At 46.6% G+C, this 19,244-nt stretch overlaps 1 protein-coding gene across 7 annotated transcripts in view; it reads right to left on the bottom strand.

Annotated features, from left to right (window-relative positions):
• The window catches only part of sox6 (SRY-box transcription factor 6), a 163,866-nt gene that overhangs the window by 63,318 nt on the left and 81,304 nt on the right, over window positions 1-19,244 (bottom strand). For all 7 annotated transcript variants that reach the window (XM_031569509.2, XM_042708090.1, XM_012814927.3 and 4 more), the window contains 3 exons: window positions 16,267-16,356; window positions 3,857-4,032; window positions 1,674-1,742 (listed from right to left, as the gene is read on the bottom strand). In XM_031569509.2, coding sequence (XP_031425369.1) covers window positions 1,674-1,742; window positions 3,857-4,032; window positions 16,267-16,356 — 335 coding nt within the window. The remainder of the gene's footprint in view (window positions 1-1,673; window positions 1,743-3,856; window positions 4,033-16,266; window positions 16,357-19,244) is intronic.

The raw sequence follows: 19,244 nt of genomic DNA, 5'->3' as shown, positions 1-19,244 counted from the left end.
TCTGTATGTTTGTTTTTCTGAGACGGGGAGAAAGTGGAGAGGGCTTACTCAGACCACCATCTGACAATGGAAGTTGTTAAAACTGCAGTGAGTAGTACTAGGTGGGCAGGTACCCAAGTGCTTGTTTTCTCGTGCAGCCTTCCAAAGGCAGAGGAGGCAAGGTGGAGGAGAGCAGTACCTGTCTCCGCTGGGCGTGAGAGCAAGGGGGGGGAAATGAAAGAGGAAGGGAGGGCGAGAAAGAGAGAGGGAGAAAGACAGAGAGAGAGAGAGAGAAAAGAGGGCTTCTGTTGGCACAAGCCGCACCCCACGCCCTTGGCTTTAAAGCGGGGGCCACGTGTGTAGTGACCTTGACCACTGCCCACTGCCTAGCACTGTGGCAGCTTGTACACATCCACCACACAGCCTGGGTGGTCCACTAGCCTTCCTAGCTGGAACATCAAACACACACACACACACACACATACACACACACACACCACTGGCACTCTACTTCATCTCCTTAGCCTCAATCTCCTCCTGATTTTCTTTTTTCTTTGTAAATATGTCATGTTTATTTATGACGCCCTTGTTAAATTTCTCTTCATTTGTGTCTCGTGTGAATTCTACAGCTCCCTCCCTCTCAATTTCCAGTTCTTTCTCAGCTGCCATAATTACTTGTGGGAAAAAAGCACAATCAACACAATCTACTCCGAAGAGAGGCGGACGTTTGTTGAAAATGACCAGAGCACAGTACATATGTACAGTAAGCTGCTACACCAGGCTAATCGCTTTAAAGCTTCAGTAAATATTAAACAAACCTATTGGTAAGTGCACCTTTAATGTCGACCTTTGAAAAACCCCTCAAATTTGCTCAAGATGGATGGATAAATATTTGTGGAAGGGCAAACTTTGCGTAGCAATACGACATGCGGACTCTTCAAACAGTTGGTTACTGCCGAGTGGACTATGATGGAAAGGGCTTCTTTTGACCCGCCTCGTAAACAATAAGGGCGCACCAGTAGCGGCCACGCTGTCAACAGGCCTGCCGTGTCACTCAGCTGGGACAATGTAATTTCAGAGGCATTTACCACACTCTTTCATGTCCTGGACCCTCAGGCACTTTTCCACAAACATGAAAACATGCTCCGCTAGGTGTTGTTGGGTTTCTTCTTCTTTTTTTTTACTCCCTTTGCACTATTTTAATTAGGAAGTGCTAATTATTCCCCTTCATTCATACCTCTCCCAATTATAATCAGCCAATTATCATGCAACTGAATGGTGACTGTAATATTTATAACGAGATATGCGCAAAAAAAGAAAGTGCAAAAAGAAAGAGGCCAACAGAAAAAAAGAAGGCAAATGACAGTGGAGAAGTTGTGCTGTATGGGCTTGTGTTTGTTTCTTTAGAGATCCAAGTGTCCCAGATGAGTATCTGAGGGTTTTCCTTTGCTACCACTGTGAAATATTTGATATGTGAAGTTCACATGCAACTCCTGAAAGGTCTACTGTTCATGATTGCACTAGAACATGGACACGGTTTATGGTGAGTGTGTGTGTGTGTGTGTGTGTGTGTGTGTGTGTGTGTGTGTGTGTGTGTGTGTGTGTGTGTGTGTGTGTGTGCGTGTGCGTGTGTGTGTGCGTGTGCGTGTGCGTGTGTGTGTGTCTGGGGTGGGATCCACAAGCACATTGCTGACCTGAATCTGCTGCTGGAGAAGATTGATTTTGTGCTGCTGCTGCAGAAGTTGCTGCTGTTGTCTTGCAATCTGAGAACAGAACAGAAGAGAAAACCAGATCACATCATATCCCATCACCAGGCAAAGACAGACGGAGAGGAAGGGCCTACCTACCAATCAAAACCAACCATGCACATTTCCTCTCTTCAGACAAGCTCACATTGGCTGGGGAGGGGGGGGTGAACACTTGGCCTACCCAACCTGTTTTCTTCACAAGAATCCACAATGCTATCCGGGCCGGTCATGTTACAAAGGGCACTCTGACGTGTGTAAACAGGCTTTGTCAAGCTTTAAACCGCAAACTCCCTGACCTCCAGGCCCTCCATGGTAAACAAGGCATACATGCTTTCATCGGCTGGTTAACACATCAATAAAGGGAGGCAGCCGGCACAATGTTCACAGTCGTGTGGGTTGGAAAAATGGTTATCACCCAGATCCACAGAGAGCGAGAGAGAGGGAGAGAGAGAGAGAGAGAGAGAGAGAGAGAGGACAGGAGGAAGAAAGAGGGCAGGAAGAGAGAGAGAGAGCGTGCAAAGAAAAGAATCTGTGCAGGAGAATCTGTGAGAATGTAAGGGGGAGTGCATGAAGAAAACCTTCTGCTGCCTTGAACCTCCTGACTATGATCAATGCATTATCAGTGCGTGGATAAGAGAATAGCAGGAAGCCAAAGAAGCTCAGCTCAACTCTGCTTATTCGCCTCGCTAGTGTGTGTGCGCGCATCTCTGCCTGGAGGTGTGAGGGGGGGGGATTGGCATGTTTACGGATGAGCATCATGGCTGTGACTGCCGAGGGTGGGTGTGGTTTGTCAGTATTCGGGACCCCCCCACCTCCCCCACCTCCTCCTTCTCCAGTACCCCCCCACCTCCCCCACCTCCTCCTTCTCCAGTACCCCCCCACCCCCCCCACCTCCTCCTTCTCCAGTACCCCCCACCTCCCCCACCTCCTCCTTCTCCAGTACCCCCCCACCTCCCCCACCTCCTCCTTCTCCAGTACCCCCCACCTCCCCCACCTCCTCCTTCTCCAGTACCCCCCACCTCCCCCACCTCCTCCTTCTCCAGTACCCCCCCACCCCCCTGTGAGCGCATCCCTTCCCGGCTCCTCCACACTGTGCCCCTCGCCTCACTAAGCATGACAACCTAGTTTTAAGTGTCATTTAATTTTCATTTTCAAATATAATTACAAAGTGTTCACTGTTAGATAGCGCTCGTCTGCAAATGTGTCAGGATTAATTTGTGCTGGCTTCTTCACAAGTGTCAACAGTTAATTACTGTGTCGTGTCTGAATGACTAAATGACATTCGAACTTCAGGCAGGCTTCGCACCCCTCCCTGACGCCTCCCATTTTATTTTGCCATTAAATGGATAAGCCTACCTGCTATTTCACTCTCTGTGCAATATTAAATATGCACAAAACTGCATACAATACATAACCTGGTCTCATGAAACTGAAACAAATTTACCCTAGCTCTCATATGTATGGGAGTGCAATCAGACGAGGCTGGTAATAGAAACATTACTGATGTGGACAGATCTCTCCGTTATTCATTTTCAGACATTAAAGCAGTTCATGGACTGTGTTAATTTGCTGATTTGTACAATATGGCTCATTTGCCTGATTTGTGCTATGGCTTTAACGCAGGGATTGATCTAATACGAATTTAGTAGAAGAGGGCTCCACATTTCACACTGCATCTATATCACAGACACCGTAAAGACACGGAGAGGTTTCCGGAACAAACAACCGTTTCCTATTTTATGAGAGTAACAAATGAAATATCGTTTGACATTAGAAAGATTTCAGTCTCTTTTTTTGGTTCCCAAATGGATTCCCTTTTCCATTGACTTATCACAACCTTCATGTGCGTTTCAGAGAGGACTAAGGTGAGAACCCACGGTGAATGAGAAATGACATGTCTTCAGGGAGGAAAGTGTGACACAGAGGTGTGGAACAGGTGAGAACCAAATAGACAGATAGTGAGAAAGAGTAGAAAGAGAAAGGTAGAGACAGCATAACCCAACCTACATAAAACATATGCCCCCAGCCCCCCCCTCATACTTTCCCACTCTCTAAATACACAATAAAATACACACAAACACACATGCATAAACACACACACACACACACATACACACACACATACACACCTGTTCCTGCTGCTGGCGGGCCAACTCCATTTGTTGGCGCTGCTTCTCCATTTGCGAGACGGCCAGCTTCTTCTGCTCATCGTGGGCGGCCAGGAGCTGTTCGCGCAGGCTGATCAGCTGGGTGATCATGGTGGAGAGCTGAAGCTCCTTTTCTGCCAGGCTCTCTGGGGTACCTGCTGCAGGGCACACACACACACACACACACAGACACAGGGGAGAGGGAGATCAGTCACACACACCTGCTTGCATGAACACACATGTCTCCTCCTCTGACGCCTCAAGCAAAGGGGCTGTGCTCTTCAGTGAATGTATTTGTTCAGAATTGTGTTGTGGGGTGTACAGCTTCAGAAAAATTGATAAAAATACATGAACAACAAAAATCTCACATTACACATGGTCATACACAGGCACATGATTCACAATTCACAGAGTCAAATCACCTTCTAAATCCATGTCTCACAGACAAGTGATTAAAGAGCACAACTGCTTTGGATCTGAATATCTTTCCGGAACATGCTCTGTGAGTCTGTGGCACCACAAAGGCCCTTCTCCATTCCATGGCTTAAACCACAGATATCAGGTGTCACCTTGTTTATATTGACAGACTCCCTGAGAGACCCTTCTACCATCAAGCATCCCGTCCACTCGCGGCTCGGGCTGCGAACGCAAGGCTAGAGGAACAACCCGAGAGTGTCGGTGTTGACTGAGACGCATTCTGAAACCTTAGTACCGCGTCGCCTTAAAGACGGATTCTGGGTCACATGGCTGACTTGCGCTGTCTCTGGCATGACTTCATTAGAAGTGAGAAGGTCGCAGTGCTGTGTGTGTGTGTGTGTGTGTGTGTGTGTGTGGGGGGGGGGGGGGTGTATTTCTTGAGTCTTAAGCTCACAGCTTTTCAGAAATGGTGAGAAAGGAATAGAATTGTTCCAGTTAAAGAGAGGAGCTGTCAGAAGATGGGGAAAGGTGACAGATTAGTGACAGACAATAAGGAGCAAACCAGGCAACTGTCAGCGTGTGTGTGTGTGTGTGTGAGTGTGTGTGTGTGTGTGTGTGTGTGTGTGTGTGTGTGTGTGTGTGTGTGTGTGTATGTGTGTATGTGTGTATGTGTGTGTGTGTGTGAGTGAGAGAGAGAGGGAGTGAGGGTGTGTGAGTGTGTGTGTGTGTGTGTATGTGTGTGTGTGTGTGTGTGTGTGTGTGTGAGAGAGAGAGAGAGCGAGTGAAGGAGTGAGGGTGTGTGTTACAACAGTCACATCTTCACCTTCTGTCTTTGACGCTCTTCCTCTGTCACACCATCTAATGTGGCAGAGTGACACCGCTGTCTCTAATGACTGCTCTCAATTCTGATTAACAGAAGAACTACACAAAACACCTCCGCACACACGCACTCACCCATGCAGGCGCGCGCACACACACACATGCATGCACGCACACACAGGCTTTTCTTTCTCTTAATCTCTCTCTATTCAAACTCATCGTCCCTGAACAAATGTCAATTAAAGATGATATCATCAGTGAACACAACAAGAAACAATACGGCAGGGAATAAATCATGTTGTAGCTCCTTAGGCTTGTCTCAGATTCTCTCTCCATCTCTCTCTCTCTCCATCTCTCTCTCTCTCTCTCTCTCCGTCTCTCTCTCTCTCTCAGACTGTGAGCTGCAGTGAGGTAAAGAGGCAGCAGCAGCGGCCTCCCTGTACTGTACATCGCTCCACCTAATCAATGCTAAGTGATCCTCCCATTGACTTCCACTGCTGCCATAATTGCCAGTGAGAGGCTCCCAGTAACACACTGAGTGACCGGCCCTCTCCCCTGTGACGCACCGCTGCTGAGACTGAGAGGGGGAGGAGAGAGAGCGAGAGAGAGAGAGAGAGAGAAGAGAGCGTGAGTGCGAGCGTGAGCAGGAGAGGAAGACAGAGAGAGATGGAGAGAGAAAGAGAGAGAGACAGAGAAAGGGAACGTGAAAGAGACATTGGGGGGGGAGACAGCCATCAAGACAGAGAGAGAGAGAGAAAGAGAGAGAAAGGACGAGAGGGAAAGAGCTGTACAGTGCGTCTGGATGCTTGCCAGGCCCTGTTAAATTCTTTCCTGGGTGTCTTCCTGTATCCTCTGGCCACATCTGTCTTGAGTTTCTCTTGGGGCTCCCAGGGGCCTGCTCCAGTTCAACTATTTTAATTTGACTAAACACCTGATTTATTTTATCTATCCGATGAGGAAGGCCGTTTGTCTTAATAGGGCCTGTCAACCTTCAGCCCCATTCAGAGCAATTTACTGGCAGCCCTGAGCTGCAGCAATGGAAGAGAGCCGCAATTCTCCATTTATCCTCCGCAGAAAGGCACCTAAAAGCAGCTATTCACTGCTGCCGCATGTGGTTTTTCTGAGGGCTGAATTGACTTCTTATTCACCCGACTACACTTGTTGTGAATGGCTTATCTGTAAAATTGATACATTCGCCACCGATTTGATTAACCTTTGGCTCTGTCCATGAAGGCCTGCATTTACTGCCCCTGGTGGGCCGCTTGCCCCCCTGCAAGGACCACTACAGGGCTGGGGGAGAGAGGGAGGGCAAGGGGACTAAGGTGGGGCTTTGATGGGTGAGGTGATCGGGGAGCTCCTGGCTGCCTCTTGCTGGTGAGGGGGAGTGATCTGATGCCTCACTCCCAGCCCTGGCCCCCTCCCAGCATGTGATGGGCTGTGTCAGAGAGCATGACCCCTTGAGAGCCCTCTACCTTAACCCCCCCTAGCCCCCCCCCCCCCCCCCCCGTCTGGGGCCTCTGGGAAAGACAGAACCCATCTCGGAGCATCTGGACTCAATACTGTCCTCTCATGCCAATGCCTCCGACAGAACCTCATTCACTGTAGCAGTGGAAGAGTTAAATCTGCTACTGCATTGACTGGCCACTTAAGGACTACAGCAATGAGGCCAATGTCAATGACCATGAACAAAAAGGCTACTTAACTACAAACAATATGTGGATATCTATTGTTCCTCTATATGTGAATATAAAACTGTACCTAATATAGTGAATTGATGTTTATCTAAAAAATCTCTCGATATTTGTGTGCTTATTGCAAAATACCCTAAGTTTGCATGTATACATTTATATAGCTGCCGATATGTCTCAAGTGTGTGCAAGTGTGAGAAAAAGGGGTGGTCCCTCATGTACGTGCATTTGTATGTGTGTTGTGTTGCGTGTGTGTGCGCAAGTGTGTGTGAGTGTGCATGTCTTACAGGAGCTGTGTGTGTCGCTCAGGGGCCAAAGCGAGATCCTGTAGGATCTAACCCGGAGGCCCTGCATGGGGAGTGCTAGTCTGCACAAACACTAACTGAATACTAACAGAGAAACCATTGTTTTTCTGTTGGGCTGCATTGTGGGGCGCTCCGGCTGCCCCTTGCACTAAGAAAATGGCAAGTCCCCTTTCTCCAATGCTCGAATTCTCTCTATCTCTCCCTCCCCTCTCTCTCTCTCTCTCTCTTCCCCCTCTTGTCTGCTTTCCTTCTTCTTTTTTTCCCCTCACTGTTTTGTATCCACAGCCTCCCACAGTGATCCACAGTAGCTATTTCCCATATAATGTTTTTGTGCTGGGACACATGAAAGTAAATGCATTCATTTCAGACATGAATATAATATGAAATGCATTCATACACGTGCAAAGACCAGATAAATGGGAGAATATTTAAAGTACATTTACTGCATGCAGACAGGAAAATTATATTAAGGATATCAGGGTCCGATTGGATCAGTATCATAACATTATCATACGTGTACAAAAAGAGAGAATGTCAGTTCAACCGGAGCCAGGTTCAACCACTTCAATAATTCAGTGCGGGGACAACATATGTTTTTCGCTGCCCTGGCTTTGGTGTTAAAACTCCTTTTCTTCTTTGCCCTGAATTATAGATCAGCTTTAAAATCCAGATAAAAGTTTTATTGGCCGGCGGAGCTTGGGGAGGGGAGACGTGGTTGGAGTCTGACCGGCATCTTGACAAAGAGGCCTTTCTTGCATATTGCATGGCCCCTAACAGCGCGGCCCGGCACGCTCCTGTAAAGGTGTCTCCTCAGATAGGAGCTCTGGGGCGAGAGATGGTCGGGCGGCCCCGAGACGCCGCTCCTCCGCAGACACCTCACACACCTTCACACACACTCTGATACACTGTGACATCAAGGGAGCCCCCAAAGAGTTCAGTTACCCCTAGTGAGTGAAAGAGACAGCCAAGGTGCACACTCACATATGGGAGACATGCCCACGATGAGGGAAATTCAGTTCTGATTACAGAAACACATCAGCAGTCTCAGCACAGATGTCTCAGCTTTCTTTATATATAGAAAACAACAAGGAGGGCTATATCACTGAGGCTGAACCAGGTTAAAAACAGAAAGCTAGCAAGACAACTGCAGCCGTGGCTACTGCTGTGGAAGCCAGGGGCCAGTGGATGAAAGACACTTTGTAGGGGTGTGATTTGTTCTGTCCCACAGCTACTCTCCTAACCCCCCCCCCCCCCCAAACACACACACACACACACACACACAAACACACAGACACACACATTCACATACATCCCCCCCAACCCCCAATCAAGCGGACCCTAATTTGAGTTCCAAGTCCAGCACCAGGGAAGAGAAGGCAGCTTGTTACTTTGAAGAGTCCCAAGTGAATAACAGAGATAAAAGATGCAGGCACACACAAAAAAAGGGAAAAGGGGGAGAGAAAAAGGAAAAGAATCACAAGGCGCCCTATTCTCTTCCCAGTCTTTGCTTTGGACAGCTGAACCATTATGACTAAATCTGAATGACTTTTTTTCCCTGCCCTCCTCCTTTCTTGCTTACGGAAAAAAAAAAAATAGAAAAGAAAAACGCCAGAGCACTGGAATTTCCTTGTCTCCCCATCAGTTGGCTATTGTGAATCCTCACATATGCTGCAGGCCCATCATAAGTAAATTAAGAGGGCTCTAAAAGCAGGGATTGTGCCGGGGCCGGAGCCCGACACACACGGCACATAGCTGACATGCCTGGCATGCTGCAGGAGGAGGAGGCTACACGCTCCCCGCCATGGGAAAGGTATATGTCCAAACACACACACACACACACACACTCTCACACTTACACATAATGTACACTTGCTGATACATACAATCAGACAAACATTCTCACACACTCACTCGCACACAGACACACACACACTCAGAGAGATACTCTCAGACACCCAAAACTCAAGAGAAGAGCACATGCGCTAATGATTTTCAACCCGCAGACTTTTCACAACAGTACACGCACGATTTATGGCACTCATATGCCAGTCCCTTTTGTCTAGGTCCTTCTCAGGGAAAACACAAAGAGCCAGTTTAATCACTGCAAAACTGCAGTTGGTATCCACTGCTGCTTCCTGCAGTATTCAAATCTAAGTATAATCATAGCCAGAAACTTTGTTGTAAAGTGCAATTGAATTATCTTAAGTATTTACTAAAGCACACTTAACATTTACAGTTTATATGAAGGCTCTCACTATGATAAGGACTTATCTACCCTCATACATTTCTAGGCAGAAAATAATAAAATGTTTTTTTTTGTTTTGTTCAAAGCCTATGATTATAATATGATTGTGTGTATGTGTGTGAGTGTGAGTGTGTGTGTGTGTCTCATCTCTTCCAAGAACATCCGTGTACACACCCACTGAAGCATGGGTCAGACATTTTGAGATATGATCTATCAGAGCCTCCGTGCCTCTGAGTTGAGACAATACAAGCAACAGCTGTTTCACCTGGCCTTCTGCCCCCGAGACAATATAAACCTCTCTAATCCCTCAGATAGAAACACTGTTAACAAGCGTGAGCAAGGACTCACTATCTCATGTCGGTGCACAGCAGTCCAAGCCATCAATTCTCCGAACCTTTCAGTGCAACATGAAAATGGACTGGATTTAATACCATGAACTGAACTTTCTTTTTTCCCCCACTGAATGACCACAAAAGATAACACTACATTTTAAGCACTTAAGATCAATTAGCTCTGTTTGCTTATGTTAATATGGCACCATCTAATAACTGCATTGTATATCGAGAGAGAGAGAGAGAGAGAGAGAGAGAGGGAGAGAGGGACAGAGAGAAAGAGAGAGAAGGTGTAATGGGATGCTGAGAGCAAATGGAATCCATTCCATAAACATTTGCCCTGAGCGCCTCAAAAACACATGTTGTGCCTCACACAACAGAGCACCTTCTATAATTGGCACAAACGCAGGTTTTTTTTTTTTTTTTGTGAAAAGATCTTTGGCTAACAAACATAGTTGGAGAAAGTGGCTATTAAACCGCATCTCACTTCATATTTCTGACATTCATAGTGCACATTAATGGCATCTGATAATCTAATGACGCCAACAGAGCATCTCAACAGGCTAATTAATATCATAAGACACACAACACTTCAGTCCGCGTCCTTCCCATTCAACCAAGCACTTCACCTCAGTGCAACAGAACATGAACCACCAGATGGAGGCCGGACTTGGTCAGGCAGAACCAACAAATCTTTAAACAGGGAGATATTTAATCTGTTTCATATCAAGGCTTGTTATTATTTGCCCCAAAATAATTTTTTGCAACAAAGCCATCTCTCTTTCAAACTGGCATGGCTAGAGGCTGGCATTGAGACTATAATGTGATTTAGACGGCCTTGGATGACGCGCGTGACACTCTCTTAAATCCCCCATTCATCTACTGTGGCATGCATGGCAACACCTTGACCCTTTCCTGTTTGCATGGGGGAGGGGGGGGGATATTTGGCGTCAAACCTCCAACACTGGCCAACATTCAAGGTCTGATTCAAAGCAGAGCAACCTCTGCAAAACAAGGGGTAGTGTATTAGAGATACATCAGTGAAAAAGAGAGAGAGATAGAGAGAGAGAGATAGAGAAAGAGAGACAGAGAGAGAACGAGAGACAGGACGAGTGCTTTCCCCTGTGTCCTTAAGAAGCCTTCTGAATGTGACCATATTCTTTGGAATAGAAGTACCTATGCACAACGTGAACCACAGGTTAGAGTGAAGGACTGGTCAGGTCGTTGGACCTGATTGACCAGCACTGAGATCTTTGACTCTGCCCCCCCTCTGCCGCATCTCTGTGGGCCTGCCTCTCGCTCCCCTTCCCTGGGGTGGAGCTGGGCTGCTGGAGCCCTGTGTGTCTGGAGCCCAGTGCCGGCTGTAGGGGGAAATCCAGCATGACATGTAGCAAAGCAGCCCAGCCCAAGCAGTGCCAGTGCTTAAGCAGCATTACACGCCCGCAAGGGTGCCATTTCGCCCTGCGGCCCAGATAAACATTTCATTCTCTCATCCCGCAAGCTGTGTTCTCTTTTTTTTTTATAAAATGATTACTCTTCTCCGCTACATCTCCTAGGTTACTGTGAGTTTCTCCCATCCAAACAAAGGGCCAGACTTAGCTACTTCTTTTCAATTGGTTGAAAAGGTATCATTGAGAGAGTTTTTAAATGTGTGTGTTTGAGTAGTGTGTGTGTGTGTGTGTGTGTGAGCGAGAGAGAGAGAAAGAGACTGTGTTTTTGTACGAAACCACCAGATTTTCAGACCCCCTGTACCTTCCCGAGCTCCAGACCAGCGGTGAAGTGTTGAGCGGGGGCACACACTCCTGCTCAACACACTCTTGTTTGCTCCGGGGCTTTCAGCAACACCCCATCAGGGGCGAGAGAGCGTGGGCACGAGCGCACCAGAAAACAAGGTGTGCCTTTCTGCTGCGAATGCCACAAGCTAAATTCCTCAATTCATTAGGGGGCCGAAACAGAGCAACAACTCTCCCCTCCTCATTCATCTTGCAAATGTGCTCCGAAGAATAATAATTTACTGTAGCTCGTATTTCACCTGGACGCATGGGGCAAACAGTTGACTATTGAGGCGCAGGGGAGAAAAATGCAAACCGCCGCACTTCTCCAGTGGGGTGGGGGGGAGCTTGGGAATGGAAGGTGTATTTCAGAATGGCTGATGAGCCCTAGAGCTTTCATTCTCAAGAGCAATGTCTGAGTCCCTGAATCTGACTTGGGTACAGGCTGGCTTTAGAACAGTGCTAATCTGGCTTGAGCTGATCTGGAGTCAGCTACGTTCTGCGAAAGCTCGCCCACCCCTCACACGCTCACGAACAGTGAGAAGGTTGTGCTGCAGATCAAATCAAACAGTGACCCGAGGAGGAAATTCATTTCTGCTTCTTTCGTTCAATTTCTATACGCTGAACTAAGAGAAATATTTCAGCAATGCATTCCCCTGACAACTGGTTGTAATTGTGAGGGCTGTATTAAATAAAATTAAAAAAGTATGTGGTACAATTTTTTTTATGATTGGGCTACTTCTTGTTATTTTGTAAAAGATTTGGTATATTGAGTTGTGACCTTCAGGGGTTATCAAGGACAGCTTTTTAAAAAGAAAACATTGATTTTACAAGGGCAACTCCATATTTGGATAAGATTACAGCACATATGATGTGTGCACACAGACACACAAAAATATGTTCATGGTTATATGTGTGTTTACAGATATGGTGTCATATATCTCCATAAGAGCTTGGCCGGCACTTTATTGGAGCCATTAGGAATAAAGCTAAATGCTAAATTGAATAATCGTGTTTTCAAGTAAGTCCAGCTGCTCGAACAATTGGTGCTCTGTCTGAGCACAGTCCCCCCTCTGTCCAGACGGAAAAGCAAGGCCAGGTACGACCAGCATCAAATCAGTCTCAGCTGCGGCTCTTGCTGGCCATGCGCTCCTCTTAAGAAGCTTCCACTTATCAGGCTTCCACAGGACCTCCAGCGCCAAAGCCCAGACAGCAGCCACTAACTGATTAGGGGGAGTGCGAGGAGCCTGACTTTCTTAGGGCATTTGGAGCTGTGGTGGCCATTTTTTACGCACGCAAAAAAAAAAAAAAAAGAAAGGAAGAAAGAAAAAAAATGCACAATGGCCATCTTTCTTTGTCGCCCATTTTTATGTTGGTCCTCAGGGGGAAGCCTTAATGGACTGTAGTTTGTGTTCATATTTAGCCACTGCCTTTTCCTTTTCTTTTTTAAGTTGTGTAAACTTTTTTTATCTTTGGACTTCGGGCACTGCTCTGGGCTAAACTAAAACAGTATTCAGAAATTTTTGCGCCTAAAAATTGAACACAACATCAGTAAAATCTGTTTGAAGGAATATATTCCTCACTATTTCACCATTTTTGTAATGGAATGAAGGCTCTAACTGCTAGAATGTGAAGGTTACAATGTATGAAATAAAGAGCCCTACAATGTGTAAAGCGCAGGTATTTATGAACTGAACGAAGGTGTAACACTATGAGCGACTACACCCCATCTGTGCGTGTCTATAGTACGCCATCTTTATGTTTTCTTTGTATCTCACCTATGCATGTATCCCTGCCTGCCTGCGTGCCTGGCGTATTTGTATCTGCAGCGGCGGGCCCCTCTCTCTGTGCGAGCCTGTGCTGCTCATTGTGTTGTGGGCCTGTGTCTGTATCTGTGTCTGTGCAGCTCTGTGGCTTGGAGTGCGTCCAGGCAGTGGGCCTCTCCTGCTCTGTGGTTTTGTTTTGCGAGATCTCATTGCCCGCCCCGCCGTTCCTCCTGATTGACAGCTCAGCTCAGGTATGAAAACAAACAGTTACCTCTAGCATTGGCGGCTTAAAAGCGATCTGCCTCTAATTCTGCTGCGTGGCTGCTCCTCGTCTGCTTTCTATTCTCTCACGGTAACCAAAACTGTGAGCAATTTCGTTTTTTTATGATCTAATTCGTTTAGATCTACAGTGAATTTTAACAGCCGAAACAATGTAAATCCTGAATGCATATGGTTTACGAACTGTAAATAATTTCCCAACCAACTGGATCACCACATCAGCCCTCCCTAAACACTCCTGTGGTGTGACACGCCATTTTGGGTTTTGTTTTGTTTTCTTGTTTAGCTGTTATTCCTCCCCCCTGTGAGCAGTTATGAAGCCGGGGCAAGTTTAAACACAAACGCCAGTCAAAGAATGCTGCTCTCAGGCTGCAGGTGACACAGCAGCAGCTATGCCCAACCCCATTGTTCTTTCCCACCAGAGAGCATTCAAGGGATCATCCAGGCTGACTGACTCGACCCCTCCCGTCACAATAAGCCCCATCCCACCCCCCCCCACCCCCACCCCGTCAGCTCTCGACACGCCGCATGTACAGTGTGGGTGCCTCAGCAGGTTCACCGGGTGAGAAATATGTAAAGCAATTTAGTACAGAAAGCTGCAGAGAAGGGAAGAAAATGGCCTTAGATCCATCCCTGAGTCAAAGAGAAGGCTCTTTTTTAAAGGCCAAACTAAAGGTGTGCCTTCTGCTATTTCACTACACACATACCCAAGGTTCACATTTAAGTTATTTACTCTGTGAACATTTATCAAAAGAAGTCACTTTTAACAATAGCGCAATACGACTAAGTTCTGTGCAAATTGCACCATATCACTGGCTCTGAATTCAAAAGAAGAGGGGAGAAAAAAAAGAGAAAAAGAGAAAAGAGTTGCAAGGCCAATCTTGCAGTAGGTAGCTTTTTATCTAAATGTAATTCTTTGTCTCCCACTCTCCAACGCTAATTTGAACGTACATGTATGCTTGGCCTTTCGATTGAATTTAACCTAACAATTAATGCAGTCTCTGATTCGCCATAACCCTTTAGATCTTAATCATAAGGTGTTTTCTGTTTGGTGCCTTTGTTTGTGTTTTAATTAAGGCGACCTTGTGTGTCTCCAACCCTGGGCTTCCTTTTTAATTGCCTGTATTTACATGAGGACGACTTCAAACGCAGAGAGAGACATTTGTAAGGGGGAGCACAAAGCAGGCCTTTGAAATGTCTACAGTCAAATGAAATGGCACGCTAATTAAAAACCTTAGGCTTCCGATGCAATATGAAAAGCATTTATGCTCGCGAGTTGGGTGCAGATTCTGTCTCTGTGTTGGAAATCAACACAGGGCACAGTGGGCACATTATCAGTCCTTCTACCTGGTTGCTATGACCTCACCATTCCAATTTATCACAGGTTAAAACTGCCCTGTAATTCAAATAGATCTGTTTTCAAAAGGCTAAATCATTTTGAACATTTTATCCACAGCACTTTGATCTACAGAGGCCTATACATGGGCCGGTACAATGAATCTAGTTTACCAAGGTACAGCATGATTTACATTTGGGTTCATTAAGGTTATTAAGGTTATTAGAATGTATGACTGCCCCCCCTCTCTGTAAATCAATCCAATAATTAAAAGCAAGGGCATCTGTTTATAATTTTAAATTGTGAAAGATGATGGATTGTGATAACCAGGGGACTCATATTACACAGAGAAAAAGAAATATGACAAGTTCTGAATATGTTGATATTTGTTATCTAGTTGTTTCAGAGAGCTATGTGCAAATATAGTTGAAGATATTTACTGGAGACTAATTGAGGTAATGTCCAAATACCACAGGATGAAGGGTGGGAGTTGGTACAAAGGCACGGTAGAATGGGTGTGGAGAGTGACCCAAAAGCGTTTAGAGAGAGGGAGAGAGGGAGAATGAAAGTGAGATACAGAGGGAGGAGAGCAGGGCTGGAGCCAGAGCGAACCCTGTGTTATCAGAGCCATGGTACTGCGCCTTCCTCCGCTACATAAACACCTTCCCTGTAACAGGCAGTGCTAAGAACTGCATCAGAGACAGAGTGAGAGAGGGAGGGGAGAGAGCCAAAACCAAGCCCAGCTTCTCTGTGCATAAACACAAGACTTTTTTTTTTCTCCCTTTTTGGATTAAACGTGTGGAGGGTGTTTCCCCCTTGTGAGTTCGGCTCCGGTTCTGCTGGGGTGTCAGGGCGAGGTCTGCCCACCACCCTCCCTCCATCTGAAACTCAAGCTGCTCATGCTCTGGAACCGCACACTGGAGCCAGACAGCTCCAGCACCACTGCCTCATCACCTGATTCTCACCCCACACCTCTCTCTCTCTCTCTCTCTCTCTCTCTCTCTCTCTCTCTCTCTATTCCCTCTCTCTTTTTTCATGCACACACATACATAGATATACACCCACAAAATATGTGTACTCATACAGTATAGGCATACAGAGACGCAACAGATATAGCTTTGATACAGCTTCATATGAGCACTAGACTGTGTAAAAGGAAATGGCTTAATATATTACATAAGACTATGGGGAGAGATATTTTGACCCAGGGGAAATGGAGGGAACGATAAAGGCAGAGGGGTATCAGCCAAACGCCTCCGTGTTCTATTAAACACGCAGTGGCTGCTTTTCACATTCATGCTGATAGGCAGGGTGCTTCCTCCACTTTGATGATGACTCATTTCATTTTCCTCCCTCCCTACCTCTTCCTCTCTCTCTCTCTCTCTCCGCTGAGGAGCCACTGAGGTTTGAGTGACCACTGCACGCAAGCTTACCTTTTATCTCTCCCAAAAGTTCACTGGTGTTTAGTCGCTCCATCTTCTCCTTCCAGTCTTTAGAGAGCAGTGTTTCCATGCAGGAGGACTCTGTGAGATGGACAGACAAACAGAGAGCCTATTTAATGACTTTGATTTCAAACTCGGTGGAATTTCTATTTAGTCATTTTTCCCTAGATTTGCATGAAACCTTTGGAAATACATGTAGAGATTTCTAATGAAAGTGTTGTGTCTTAGTAGGATATTCTCAAAATGTGTTGCCTTTGGAAATATACACAGCGCAGTGTTTGACTTTACAGTGCTGCCACTAAAATGTCACTAAATATATACAAACATTTATTTTCTATTCATCTAATTTAAAGGCACAGTGCGGACACGACAGCAGAGGAGAGGGCTGTTTTTCCTGAGCCGGGTCAAAATGAGGAAGGGCTCTGGCACTTAGAAAGCCTAAGCACTGTACATGATAATTGCTGAACATACGTTTTGAATTAGTCGAGCAGGCCTAGCACAATAATGTACAACAGCATGGGGCAAACTATGCAACTGACTTGCTGTGCATTAACAATAACTAACTCTGAAATGAGTCCATAAAAACACTGCTTAGGCTGAGGAAATATTTATTTCATTTTGTTTAAAGGGCCAAAAAGAGACGGGTTGAATTTCTTATATAAAATAAACACGTATGAGATTTAAAAAGTCAATATACGGCATGCAGTTGAAGATTTAGGAGGATGATGAAGTACTTATTACTTTAAGTCCTTTTTTTCATTTGTTACATTTATTTAAGAGATTCACAAAAAAGCAGCACCCTTGACTGGCTCAATCCAAATCTAACTTATTCATACGGTCCTCTTGTAAGTCTCAGCTTTCAAATGATTATTCAAAAGTTATTTTAATCTTAACTCCTTAACCCCCAATCTCCTATACTAGCCCCCATCACCATACAGTTCCACACACACTCATGACCATCCCTTTATACACCACACACACACACACACACACACCCACACGGTGTGAGAGGAGACAGGGGCGATGCGGTCTGTCACATGCGTAACGGTTGTGTTTCCCCCAGACTAAACGTGTGATGTGGCAGACTGTCTTCTGGAGGTCACGGTGGCGGGAGGGTGCTAAGCGGCGGGAAGCAGGGGGGTGGGGAGGGGGTGGCAGCGGGTAAAAGGGCGGAATGTGGGGAGGGGGGGGGGGGACTACAAAAAGACATTAAAGGGAAAGGTAGCGGGGTGGGGTGGGGTGGAGGTGGTGAGACAGCCCCCGCCTGCCTGCTCGTCCGCCCGCCCTGCTGGTGATGAAGACAATTAACATTTGTCCAGTGGACAATGAATCAGCGCAGGAATGGCTGGAATCTGCCACGCTGTCGCTAAGGGCGCACTGATAAAGAACACACTGCCCAGCCCGCCCGCCGACCGACCCAACCGGCCAAGCCCTGGACGCTGAGACGGGCTCCTCACACAGAGGTCAGTCAGTTCCCAGCATGCACCACTGGAGGGGCAGTCCGCCTGGTCTTCAGGAGAACTCAAGAAAGAACAACAGGGTATCTGCTCTTTTCTTCGTCTCCTTATCGGCCACCCCACCCTGGTTCTTGTTCTTCTTTTAATCAGTTTGGTCCCTAAGGTAAGACTGGGTTAGAATACAACCCTCTGTCTTCCTCTGACAAAGTTCATTTTCATGAAGTGAGGTAAGCCAACAATGGTGGGTGTCAGTGTGTCCCGGCTTAAGGTGACCTTTAAGATCAGCGCCCCGCCCATGAGAAGACACCCTTGGAGAGGGGATTACATCATAAGGGGTGTGAGGGCAGGGTTTGTTCTCCCTGAAAAAGAGGCCCAGGGTCACGGGCAAAAGCACACATTCTTGCACTCCCCGCAAGGCCCTTTGGCACCGGAGGGGAATGGTTCTGCCACTCGCCCCGACAATGGCTCATTTGTCGACACACTTTGGCAAACAAAAGGGAACGATTCATAAGCACATAAGTGTCCCCGATGACTTAAGGAGATCCTTTTTCCCAGAGCTTTTGTGTTTTGGACTATTGTAGTCATCATGAGGAGACCTCGGGCAAGAGAGCATTCCGAGGAAAAGCGGATTAAAATTTCTGAGAACGCTAGACAAAGGTTGGCATTCTGCATTATTGTCAGATTTTTGTATCTCATATGCTCAATATATTGAGCACAAACTGTTGTTCCAATATGATGACTGGAGTTCCATGTGCTTTTTTTTCCAGAGAATACTGATTAGTTGAGACTATCAACAGGAATTCAATTCTGAGAAGAGATGTGTTGTGCACAGTGCTGGATTGTAAACAAGACAGAGGCCAGTCAAGTTAAAATGTCCAACAAAAGGTGGGAGGAAGGAGCCTGTCCCTGATCTGAGACACCCAGCAAGATGAAGCAGAGTGGGGGCTCGAAGTGTTTGAAGTGAGCCTTCCTCAGCTGGAGGACTGGAGGCCGCCAGGACGTCCCCGGTTTTGGGTCATTCTAACATTACTTCTGCTTTATTGACTTTCCAATCCCCGGCTCACAGTTTGTTTCCGTGACCCCATGAGAGAGTGACCTGGTGTTTGTGTGTGTGTGAGCGTTAACTCCCCGCAGTCTGGCAGACTGTTCACAGGCCCAGAGACTGCCCTGACCCCCTGAGCCTCTTCCACAAGCCCTGCCCTGGAGTGAAAGTGTTTCCTCTTTCATACAAACTGCCCCCCTACCCCCCACACCCCCAACACACACACACACACACTCTCTCTCTCTCTCTCTCTCTCTCTCTCTCTCTCTCTCTCTCTCTCTCTCTCTCTCGCGCTCTCTCTCGCTCTCTCTCTCTCTCTCTCTCACACACACACACACACACACACACATTTCCCAACTCACTCTCCCAGATAACACACACACATCAATAAACACAAACACACTCACACACACATTGTGATAATAACCCACATAAGGGATGCACAACAAACAGCAGCAGTACCCGCATTC

This window comes from Clupea harengus, chromosome 6, assembly GCF_900700415.2.
Source record: "Clupea harengus chromosome 6, Ch_v2.0.2, whole genome shotgun sequence".
NCBI lineage: Eukaryota > Metazoa > Chordata > Actinopteri > Clupeiformes > Clupeidae > Clupea > Clupea harengus.
Note: the sequence above shows the minus strand (reverse complement) of the source record. Positions and strands in the feature narration are given on the sequence as shown.